At 39.4% G+C, this 12,912-nt stretch overlaps 1 protein-coding gene across 3 annotated transcripts in view; it reads right to left on the minus strand.

Annotated features, from left to right (window-relative positions):
* Positions 1-6,498, minus strand: part of LOC122641317 (mucin-2-like) — a 30,862-nt gene extending 24,364 nt beyond the window's left edge. The window contains exons 1-3 of one of the 3 annotated variants that reach the window (XM_043834517.1): positions 5,843-6,498; positions 3,154-3,206; positions 3,029-3,074 (exon numbers count right to left, since the gene is read on the minus strand). In XM_043834517.1, coding sequence (XP_043690452.1) covers positions 3,029-3,074; positions 3,154-3,206; positions 5,843-6,397 — 654 coding nt within the window. In that variant the 5' untranslated portion in view covers positions 6,398-6,498. The remainder of the gene's footprint in view (positions 1-3,028; positions 3,075-3,153; positions 3,207-5,842) is intronic. The other 2 variants (XM_043834516.1, XM_043834515.1) reach the window with 2 other exon arrangements.
* Between the last annotated feature and the right edge of the window lie 6,414 nt (positions 6,499-12,912).

Raw genomic sequence — 12,912 nt, forward strand, 5'->3', positions numbered from 1 at the left:
AGCTCGAAGGCAGCAACTCAGATCTGAAATCAGAAGTTTTTTTTTTTAATCAGAAGTGGGGGAGCCTGCCCACGATTTCTTCCATTTATAATAAAAGGGGGGGCCAAAAGGCCTTACAAAGATATGTAGATTTGAACTAGGAGTCCTAGTTCTAAATCCTAAAACCAATCCTAATCAGATTAGGAGTAGTGACTTCCCTTAACCTGAATCCTAATAAAAACAATATAAAAACAGTAGACTCATACTCTAACTAGGAGTACAAGTGTAACAAACAAATAAACAAAAACATCATCCCTCTAAAATCGTGGAGGGGAATAAAAGACTGTTTTAACCCTAATAAAAACTAAATATATAAAATAAGGCTCCAACGAAAATCAAAGGCTGCTCTTCTTCTTCCTGCGTGAACTTGGATCTGCATCACCCCATCCCCATTCCACTTCTTCTAAATCCTCTAAACAGCCAACCCTAACTTGTCCCCCTTCTCAATTTAAAATCTAAGTCCTAAACCCTGCACAGACTCTTCCAGCCATCCATTACTCATCAAACCTTGGCCGAATCCTCTCCTCTACCCTTAGAAAACTCGACCTTAGCCCCTTGCCCTAATTCCAAGTTTAAACCCTAATTTCAACCTAAATTCTAAAACCTGAAACCCTAACCCTAAATTTCTGAATTTTAAATTTTTATTTAAACTTCATTCAAATCTATACCATTAGCTTCTCCTAGACCTGCCTATTAAGACCATATAAAATTTGACCCCATTCTCAAAAACCTAACCCTAATTCTGCCCTAAATTACCCAATTCTGCCCATTCAAACCAGCAGCCCCCTTTTGATCCTGTTGCTAGGCCTCTAGTAGGATCCTTCTCCTATCTAGAGCTACATTACAGGGATGAGGAGGAGGAACCCGAGTAGTCGCATTCCAGTAATGGTGGTGATGGTGGTGATGGTGGTGTTGGGGATGATGTTGGTGATCATGGGGGGTTGCGCGAGAGGTACCAGTACCAACTTGAGCCAAAGCCGGAGCCGGTGCACTTTACAAGCGAAACTCAATATACTCATACCACACAGGATGATGGCCACGGTGCACATGCCGGCACACGAGTAGGGACTACAGGCTACTCAAAAGGACCACGTCGCGTATTGGTACCACCACTTGAGCAGCAGGATGATACATTGGAGTCCAAGGACTTCAGTGTCAGGAGCTTGACTGATAGTCTCAGAGGTATGAGTATGGAGGGTGGGAGGAGAGGTGAACAGTGGTGTGTACCATCATATAGATATGGGCCATATGGCATGGGGAGCACTAGTTCTAAGTCTTCTGACTATAGTCACTATACTGGGTATGCCGATATGGTCAATTCGGGCAAGTTGGCTCTTCATCATCATTACCCCCTAGCTCTGAATATGAGGGTCAGTCACATACCAGGTCAGGTTTTGTGGACAACAACTTCGGGTTCTCAATCCCCCAACCATACATGTTGGTTCCAGTTCCACATGCACCATTCAATAGCAGTAGCTCTAGCTAGAGTTCTGCACGATATAGGGTACCTCCAGTACGTTGACGATTCCATCTATAGCCTATAGGGCTGTTGTGGACAACTTCAAGCATTTATTCTGTCACACTATGACATGGCCAGCTTTTGTGATTCAGTCAGAGAAAAACTTGGTTCAGCATCAGCAACATTCTAGTGGCTTTGATCAGACCCAACACTCGTTCCAATACTAGGTGACTCACTGACATTGTTGCTTGTATTGTTCACTCTTATAGTCTTATATATGTCACCCTTTAACTCTTTGTAACAAATAATGTTTGATGTATGATTTATTTAATGTCTGGAAACAGACTCTTTGCGAAAGCAGGGGTAAGGCTGCGTACATTATGACCCTCCCCAAACCCAGCAGTGTTAGGATCCTTGTGCACTGATACGCCCTTTGTATGATTTATTTAATGGTTTATAATTTCATGTCTTTTCACATGCTTATATGATTTGCTTAGGTGGTTTTTACTTAAATTATATGTATTCTAGTACTAAAGATTGTATGAGATAGGCCATATCACTGTAGGTATACAGCATAGACTATCCTATAGGTCAAAATTCAAACTACCATTTTAAGTTAGTTTTTTTTTTAAAAAATTAAGGATTTCATTACGTTTATAGGGCCTAAAATAGGATATCCTGCAATTTTCAGGATCTGATTAGGTCATATGGCCACCGGAACCAGGGGCCGGAAAAAAAATACACCCACTCGATTTCAAGCCTAACTGAAACCAAGTCCGAAACCAAGACCTCAAACCTTGAGTAGGGTACAACGTAACACAGCATCCAAAACTACCGTTTTTGGTGCTTTTTTATGATCTAAAAGTTCCAATATGTTTAGAGATGCTTAATTAAGTTTTTCCTGAAGTTTCAGGCCAAAATATGGCCATTTGTCTATCGAAATGGTCAAACAAAATGATATAGATTTCGGTCGCATTGTCGATATCTGACAGAAACCCGAAATATTCCAAGTCGAAACCGAAATCTCAAACTATGCTAATGACATTGTGTTGTGATATAATAGTAAAATTCCGCCAATTATATCCAATTTATTTAAAATATATACAAGGAGAAAGTTTTCCTTCACCACACCATCCTAGGGTTCACAATCCCTATATGGTATTAGTATGTTCCCCAAAATACCCTCCTGTGCGCATCTGAAGTTCCGCGGTGAATGTATTGCCATTCACCATGGCTTAAGGAAAACTCGGTCCTATTAAAATGCATATCATGGGACAAAAATAACATGTTGATTAAAATACCGACTAAAACATGTTATGCTTATAAAAGAGCAAACGTTCAAAATATACCACTCTGTTGGGATATATTTTTCCTTAAGAATGTCCCAAATCTGTAGTTAGTTAAACTAAGGGTACAATATAATATAAATGAAACAAAGATTAAAATAATAAAGCATTGTCATCCTAATAGACTTTAAAAATTGTAATATGCATTCAGGTAATGAGAAGATGCAAGGCAAAACCAACTTACCTTCCGATCATGAATTGTCACAACTGTATCATCTCTGCCTCTGTCCCTACAGAAACAATATGATTACCATCTGCATACCATACATTCAAAGATATTTAAAAAGTTTCTCCTTCAAATGGAATTACCTCAACTCCTTGTAGCTGTTAAAATCGGGAGTCGAAGATGAGAATGGAACAACCTAATAGAAAAGAACAGGAAACTCATTGAGTGCAACATGAAAACCCAAACACAAAGAGAGCTGGGAGCCACAGCTCTAGTAGTCAAATTCAGTAGAACCAAAAATACATGAAACAAGAGATTGTAGAAAAAGCAGACATTTCCAAAGAGACATGCATATCATGAAGCACAAAGTTTCTTTGGAAGAATATAAAGTCATTTCATCTAACAAAGAAACCCCTAAAACAAGACTTATTCATCACCATAAAAAATGTTATTATCAAATCTGTAGGTATAGATGAAAAAATAAATGAAAACATTCAAAATAATTAAAATATAAAGTTAGAACATGCTCAATGTAAAGCAGCACAGCAGGAAAATGATAATTTTTTAAGCAAAGCATACTTGTCCCTGTGGGGGGGCAAGGTCATGAATTCTCAATTACAATTGGATTACATCAAGGATCAGCCTTAAGACCTTATTTATTTGCGCTTATTATGGATGATTTAACCAGAGACATTCAAGCCGAGGTTCCTTGGTGAATGCTTTTTGCTGATGATATTGTTTTGGTAGATGAGACAAAAGTAGGGATTAACGCCAAGTTAGAGTTATGGAGATCAACCTTGGAATCAAAAGGATTTAAGATACTTAGAACAAAGACAAAGTATATGGTGTGTAACTTTGGTTACACTAAAACGGATAATGAGATGGTGAAAATTGATGAGAGGGAGATTATGCAAAGTGATTATTTTAGGTATTTTGGCTCAATCATGAATAAAGAAGGTGATACAGAGGAGTTTCACAATTCATAGAGAATTATAATAGGATGGATGAAGTGGAGAGGTGCGTCCGGAGTGTTGTGTGATCAGCGTATTCCTTTAAAACTTAAAAGGAAAAATTTTATAGGACAAGCATATGACCGGCTATGATGTATGGTGCAGAATGTTGGGCAGTTAAGAAGCATCATATAGATAAACTTAGTGTAACGCAGATGAGGATGTTGAGATGGATGAGTGGCAAAACTCAGAAGCAAAAAGTAAGGAATGATCATGTTAGAGCTGGTTTGGGAGTAGCTCCGATACATGATAAGCTAAGAGAAAGTCGTTTGAGGTGGCATGGCCATGTTCAACGGAGGCCTTTGGATGCTCCAGTATGGAGGAGTGATTTGATTCAGATTGAAGGAACTAAAAGAGCCAAGGGCGGACCTAAAATGACCATAGAAGAAGTGGTGAGGAAAGACATGCATTGCTTAGGCCTTATATCAAGTATGCCCTCGAATAGAGCTGATTAGAGGGCAAGGATCCATGTAGCCGACCCCATTTAGTTGGGATAAGGCTGAGTTGTTGTTTTTGAAAAATTAATTAAGAAAAAAAGAGCAAGGTACAATAGCAAAGCCCAGAGGCAAGACAAAGGGGGGGACCCTTATCTAAACACCAAAACAGCTAATAAAAAAGATGAAACATTAGCTGTTTTGGTATTTAGATTAGGGTTTCCCCTCCCCCTGGTCTTGCCTCTAGGCTTTGTGCCATTGTACTCTGCTCTTTTTTCTTAATTAATTTTTCACTCACCAAAAAATTCTAATCCATTCATATAATTATCTGATTAGATTTTATTTTATTAGTATCCTTTGTCCTTGATCCAATGAAAAGTTGTATGATACTTTACGATTTTTTACATCTGATCAGATTCTATAAGCTTCCTTTATTTCCTTTGATGATCAAATTTTCCTAATGAAGGTCGTGCTTGGGGCGTTGGTCAAGTGCTCACTTGTTGAATGCTTGGTCACGGGTTCAAGTCCTGGAAACAGGGGTAAGGCTGCGTACATTTGACCCTCCCCAGACCCTACTAAACGCGGGAGCCTTGTGCACTGGGTACGGTCTTTTATCAAATTTTCCTAATCTATGCTTTCTTGGAAGTTTCTGAGATTATTTTGTTTTATTCTAATCAAGTTCACTCAAACCTGGCAGTCAATCAGGAGATCAGTCCCTTTCCAGGTGGTAAACATAGAACTAGGGTTAACTGACAAGGATGAAGGCCAAGTTGAAAATTTGGATCTGTTTGGCAAGTTCATCAAGTAATATTATCTTCAAAACTTTGTAAACCCCGATCTCAAATGACCTATAACACAATCTGATCAAAATATTTTAGATACTAGAATTGTTTCCTCGAAACTAGCTGAAGAGTGCTGCATCCCCCACTGATGTGGCTGAACAATATATAATGAATCAAAACCTTCACTCTATAAAAGGTTTTTTGGTTCAATCATATTCATACTTCTACACCGTTACTCTTCTTGAGTGGGAAGTTCTCTCAATAAAACCAATTAAGGAAGAAACAGCGGAACAGTTTCATCTTTATTTTGTCTTGCCGACATAATCATAGAATTAGTGACAGATTCATCTAGTTCGAAAAGGGTACAGCTTTCTTCTCTCTGCAACTATATTGGCATGTCCATAGAATTATTACTAAATTCATAATATCAAATCCACAAGTCCATAAGATCTTTACAAATACATACGAATAAACCTACCTATGAATGTCATACAACAATAATCCAAATGAACAAACTTCGAAAGCAACTTAAATCGACCTTAATTTAGGAGAAATAACCAAATCAAAATATTTAAAAAAGGGGTTGGGGACATGAAAAATACGAACCTTTGGGTGATGAACAGCAGGGACGCTCTTGATTGTGCCGGAAACGGGAGCCCCCATCTGGCGTGAACCAATCTGCGAGGAGGGCTGCAAGTGGGGAGGCCTCATCAAATGAACAGGATGAGACTGCGGGTCTGCAGGAGGGAACCCAAAAGGGCGAAGCTGAACCTGAACCTGATTGGGAAACGCCATTAGCGATCGAGGCGAAAATCCAACGCCACCAGGATTCGCAATGGTGACCAATTGATCGGGGGATTGGGGCCTGAAGGATTTGGGAATGAAACCACGACCCGAGGAGGCAACTGGATAGAGTATCCCCTGGGGCTGGGAAGGAGTAACCGATGAAGGGTCTTGGGTGATCTTAGACGCCATTTGAGGGGGAGGGTTTGGGGTTTTACTGCTAACGAAGGGAAAAGCTTGAGTCGTAGTAGTTGGAGGAGGAGGAGTTGAAGATAATGGTTGTCTGGAATCTCTTGTCGAGGGTGGGTTTACATGGGAAGGGTTTTGAGGGTCTCCGGAGGCGGCGGAGGTCGAAGACGGAATCGGCACTATTGTCATGGCGGGGTTTTAAGACTTTGATGAGGGAAAAGCTCTTTTCTCTCTTTTTTGAATTATTCTCATCACACACAATTTTTGAGGAATTTTTGAGTCCTCTCCGTCTTCCAACTTCAAAAGCCAACCGTTTTATGTACGCTTCTCTGTTTTCTACCATTTCACTACGCTTGCAGTTTCGGAAATTTTTGAACTTAACAACCGCGGCTCCCAATGTTACACTTCCTACCTACTTATTTTATGAACCATTCACAATCTCCACATGGTTTTGCTTTTTTTGGTTTTTTTTTTTTGTTCAGGCAAATTGAGGAAAAAATATCTCCTGCGATTCTCTGACCGGTACATTTCCCCTGGTGCTTCTAATAAGAGGGGGCAGATCCCACCCGGGCAGAGTGTTCGATCAGGGGTGGTATGGTCATTGCGCCTCCCTTGTTAGGGAACCGCGGGAATTGTACCGGACAGAGAATTGCAAGATATAAAGATCCCAAATTGAGTGGACTAAAATCTTCTGTAATGCGGGCATTTGGCGGTGTACCGCAGTGCGGCCCTGAGAGCTTGATACGTGGAAGAAGCTTCATCTAACAGTGCGAGCTCAATGCAAGGCAGGTTTTTTTTTTTTTTTCTTCTCAAGCTCGACATCATTAGGTGTTGTTGGAAAAACACTTCCCTCCATCCATGATTGTTTTGATGATAACAAACGTATTGGTACAAGCCATTGTGTATCATTATGTCAACATGATTGATGATAGAATAAAGAAGAATAAGCCAAGACTTAAAGGACATAGCACAAAGGCTGAATAAAGAAGTTCAACATCAAGCTCAAAAGAAGTCCAAAACTTGGAAGCTCAAGAAAAAATCTCTCACAACTTGAAGATGGAAGAACTTCAAGACACCTCACAATTCTTACAAAAGAATGATCGTAGATTGAGGTTTGAAGATTGAAGAACATCTCTAAAGGAAGCCAAGAACTCACACCCACAAGTGGAAGAAGCTCCAAGAAGAACCAAGTGCACTTAGAACACAATCTATACACATCCACATCAAATTGCATATGTATTGCATACATTCTTAGAGACTCTAGGAGATACTAATCATCATGCCCTGAACCTAAGAATAAGTCTGTAAAAGTGTTGGACAAAATCCCATGAAGTCCCAAACAAATCGGTCAAAAAATCCTTTGACAAACAGTCAAAAACAGGACAAATTGTCTATTGATCGACCTACAGATTCTGTCGGTCGACCTACAGCAATTAAAAGTTACAAGCCTGATTCCAGTGGCCTGTCAGTTGCAATCGACAGAACTGCCGGTCGACCGATACTTGTAGGTCGACCCATAGGTCAACCGACAATCGACCACCAGCCTTGAATTGGCCTTAACGGCTAATTTTTGGCGGTCGACCGATAGACTAAAATTATGGCCGTTTTATATCCGTTGGGACTCAAACTCCACCCATATTTTTGCTATAAATAGAGCATCAAAATGGCTCTAAAAGCAACCCTTGAACATACAATATACACATCCAATTGAGATCATTTGAAGAGAGTTTCAAATCATTATTGAGAGCATTCTTTAGTGTTGAGCTCAAAGCTCCAACTTATTGTTCTTGTCCAAGAACTCAAGCTCTCTATTCTCCACATCTTCTCCAAGTTGTATCATCAAGAGAAGTGCATTGAGAGATCAAAGGTACATCATTATCATCAACATCATTCATATCATTGTGCACCGACATCACTCAAAGGGTAAAGTGTCACTACCCTTTAATAGGTATTTATACCACAACTCTACTGTGTTTATTTTGTTTATGCTTTTGATTTGAGAAAGCATTATTGTATTAATCCAGATCGTACTTAGATTAGTACAAGGACCCTCTCTTCTTTAAGAGATTGGAATGATACTCTTGTCCTGTAACTAAGATTGAAAGAATACTCTTGTCCTAAAACTAAGATTGTAAGAATCCTCTTATCCTGTTAAAAAGAGTTGTAAATGTATCATTTCCCCACCTATTATATTGAAAGGAAAATACTAGTGGAATTCTCTCAAGGTTGAGAGGAGTGGATGTAGCCTAAGTTAGCCGAACCACTATAAATCTTATGCCTCATTTACTTTTGCTTTTTACATTGCTATATTTATTCTAAGTGTGCAACTAATCGAAAAAGAGGCAAAATCCACTAGTGGTAACCTATTCACCCCCTCTAGGTTACCCAACAGGTGTTGCGTCTTCCACATGTCGAGCTCTCAAGTCCGCACTACAATGCACAAGAAGTCATCTTGGTAGGAGAGTAGAGAGGGAAGTGTGTGCAGTGGTGACTGGTAATGTAGGTTGGGTTTGGGAGGGGGCCAAGATAGGGTAATAGAAGGGAGAACGAGGGTGGAGAGGGGTAGTAGAGAGACGCCGGTGGTTTGGTTTAGGAGGAAGGATGAGAGGGGTGGAATCAATGGAGGTGCAAGTAGGTGGTACAGAGTTGGGGCAGAGCTGGAGCAAGGGGAGAGAGGGCACGAAGAGAGACCAGCGAGGAGAGAGATGGGGAGAGTGAGGGAAGGAGATGAGTGGTTCTAGCCATCCAGATCGTCTACTGTCGAGCTGCCCGGTAGGACCATGCTGCCCAGACACGGTGCTACGTGCAAAGACCGCCTTACCCCCACTCGGGCAAGGTGTTTGGGCAGGGGTAAGGCGGACATTGCACACAACACCGTGTTTGGGCAGCACGGTCCTACCGGGTAGCTCGACAATAGAGGATCCAAATTCATGGTCCTAGTGGGTTGGAGCGTCGAGCGAATAGAAAGAGAGGATGTAGTGGCGGTAGAGAAAATAGATTGTAACAACTAACGTGTTAAGTGATAAGATAGAAAGAGAGGGATCCAACGATCAATAAAATGTTATAGTGTAATATTCCATTACACAACACTATTGTGTACATCATTTTTCCAAGTATTGTTTTGCACAATTTAACCAATGGTCCTTGCACCTTGGAAGTCTCATTCTGTTCAATCAATAAATATTACAAGGACATCTGAAGTAGTGGATTTAAGACGTGATAAAGACACATAGTAGAAATTGGGAGTACTAGTTTCCCAATGAATGATATAAGAAATGCAAGAATTACATACTAGGGCTGCAATAGGGTTGGGTTGGGCCAGGCTTTCTAAAACCCCAGCCCAACCCTGAGTCCCCTTAGTTGGGCTCAGACCTGACCCAATCCTGACTGAGGACCTGAAAAGTCCAACCTTGACCCGTCCTCAGGGTCGGGTTGGGCCTGGCTGGCCCTGATTGGCCTTGATTATGGAGAGGGGGAAGGGAGATGCATGGGCTGGGTTTGGTCAAGGAAAAAATTATCAATTTTACATAAAATAACTATAATAAAATAGATTATATAACTAATTTTTTTCATATATAATATATTATATATATTTTATAGTTTACCTTAAAATAGAGTCAGGCTAGGTCGGGCTAGGCTCAACTCGAGGCCTCAACCGGCGCGACCCTGACTCAAGGTCAGAATTTTTCAACCCTAACCCGCCTCAAGGCCAAGAATCTCAGCCCAAGCCCTGTTCAGGCTCAGGGAGGGCCAGGGAAGGTTTAGGCCGACAAGGCCAAACCTGTAGCCCTACTACAACAAACCGGGCTTATGAACTCTGCAAATCAACCTCACTATTGACACATGACTTCAAAAGATGTGGAGAAAAAAAATTAAAAATTCTAAGATCCATGTAATCGTAATTGTTTCCAGTGATGCTTTGATCGATTCACATTGCTTTTGTTATTGTTGGATCTTATTGTAGCAGTTCCATGCCCCCTAGAAAAATAAATTTACATTTTCTTAGCACGAAGAAAGTTATTCCATAAAAGACTCCCCTCCCATGGTACCTTATAATTTTTTTTTTCAACTATAAGAAATTAAAATCTCCTTTTCAACAGTATAATTTTTATACAAAACAATGGGCAGTTAAAGAGAAATAAAGGGATTTCTCATATAAATTATGAAAGTAAAAAGGGTCTTTCTATACATCACTATGAAGAGTGAATAGTTCAGTTCACTATATTTTATGTCTACCCTCTTAAGAAAAAAAGAAGTAATACCTAGCTTTATATTTTTTTATTAGATTTTTTATTAAGGTCAACTTATGGTTATCTGCTAAGTATATATCTTATAAAAGAAGGAAGTTGTATAAGGTTTAACATATTATTGTAGACATGATATAGACCTAATATCTAATAAACGTATTATTTGAGTAGGCATGCGAAATGACTAGTTTTACTCCCACTAAAAAAAGTGTGTTATCTAAAAGGATATAAATAGAAGATGATGACACATCTATTTTTTCCACAAACTTTGGTTATAACAAGATTTTTCTTATATTTATAAGGAGAGGATTTCTTTTTTGGTAGAACTATAGAGAGAGGGTTTCATAAGACGCCAAAATGCAGTTTTGCACAAATAGGAGGGGAGGGTGACGAATCATCCAATAGGGGTGGGCATTGAATGAGGATTGGAGTGGCACCCATGGGTAGTATGTGAGAAGGCATGGATAAAAATATGCACACTGGCTTCATGCGTTTCGTTTTCCCATATATATATAGGGAAGAAGAATGCCCTGCACCAACATGGGGGCCAATGCGAGCATGCACAGGGCCATCGACCAGGGGGATTTTTCATTATGTAGGGAGCAGGGCAGTCATTTCGAGTGGAAGGATGGGCATGGGTGGAGTCCATGATAATTTATAGTAAGTGTAATTGTGAGTTAACCATTTGCCTCTCTCTCTCTCTCTCTCTCTCTCTCTCTCTCCATATATGAAATGACCTCACAGCTAGGGATGTAATTGGATAGCCGAAAATCCATGTCTGATTCGTGTTCGAATCCGTTTAGGGGTTTTCTAATCCGGAGGTTTGGTTTTCAAAAATTATTCGAATCCGTCCGAAAGATAATCGGATTCATATATTCCATTTCGGATCAAAATAATATCCAGTTAATTTACTATCAGATTATAAAATGCGATTAGTTTAATATTTTTTTGTAAAAACATATGATATATTAATACATTCCCCTTATTATAAACACTTTTATAAGGATATTTGAAAATTGGAGTAAAAAATCGGTATAGATCAAATTCGTTTACTAATCAGATCGGATAATATCTGGATATCCGATAGACGACTCACGAATTTGAAAATGATATTAGTTTTTAAAAATCCGTTGGATATTGAACCAGATACAGATATGTCATTCATTAAACGGATTCAGAATAGTAATAAATTCGAGCCGAATTCGATTTGTTTACATTCCTACTCGCAGCCTTCTTATGTACAAAATCATTCCTTCATACCTCATTGGTGCACTCCTTTATGCCACTTGCTCAGAGAATCCTCTTCCTAAAAAATATTTAGAAAAATAGAGAAAGAGAACGCTATCTGGGCGTGTGCGGTACGTTGCCCCTGCGCCCAAACACAGGGGCGTACGAATAACCATTGCACCCCCATGGAAATGCAGAATTTCTCGGGGGCGTTGCTGTAATTTTGTGCATCTTATATATGGGTGCAGAGGTAGCGCATCGCACGCACCTAGGTAGCGTTCTCTCCCCAAAAACTATTATGAAATACAGTGCAACTTTTATAAAAATATAAAATAAGTTATAAAATAAGGGAAAAGGGTTTCTACCATAATTTTACAGTTTTAAACCGGTAAACCAATTTAGGATGTCAATGTGTACCGTGTATCGATACCATTTTCGTACCAATTATCTGTATTGAATAAATTCGATATGGTATCGGTATGACATACCTGTACCGAGTCATTATTTGGTACAGCGTTGCAATTGGTATGGACATAATGCTGAAAATATACCATACCGTACCGAATAACTATACCGAATAATTCTGAATCGATTCGGTACGATACTACGATATCAATATGAAATACCTATACCAAATCGATATTCGGTACAATATCTATATGAGGTATATGTGCAGTGTACCATACAAAATACGGTATATTGTAATGATTGACATCCTTAAAATCAATACACCTAATCAGAGAAGCTGAAGACGTTATTTAGAGACATGTAAGTGTTAAGGATGTCAATCAGTACGATATACAAAATATGTACTGATTAACTCACATCGTGGGCTTTCTTAAATTAAGATAAGTGCATTGCCTAGTCGCATAGCCCAGTCGCATAGCCCTTGCATCAGCACAGAGCCAATGAGAATGCATGCAAGGGCATTAAAGAGATGAGATTTTTTATTTCACAAGAGACGAGATGGTAATTTTGTGCACTCATATGTTTGTGTATAGGGGTTACGTGACCAAACAACCTTTTTTTTCCCTTGTGAATATTTCAATACATCCCTTTCACATAATAAACAGTGGGGTCTATACTGACATTCTCACTTATACTCACCATATGAATCACATATGAACAATATCATTCTCCAGACCCATACTATATATTCTACCATGCAGATCGATATCTTCTTACACTGAGATCATAGGGGTATTTATGTCAAAAAATACATCCCGAAGG

Source organism: Telopea speciosissima, chromosome 10 (genome assembly GCF_018873765.1).
Source record: "Telopea speciosissima isolate NSW1024214 ecotype Mountain lineage chromosome 10, Tspe_v1, whole genome shotgun sequence".
NCBI lineage: Eukaryota > Viridiplantae > Streptophyta > Magnoliopsida > Proteales > Proteaceae > Telopea > Telopea speciosissima.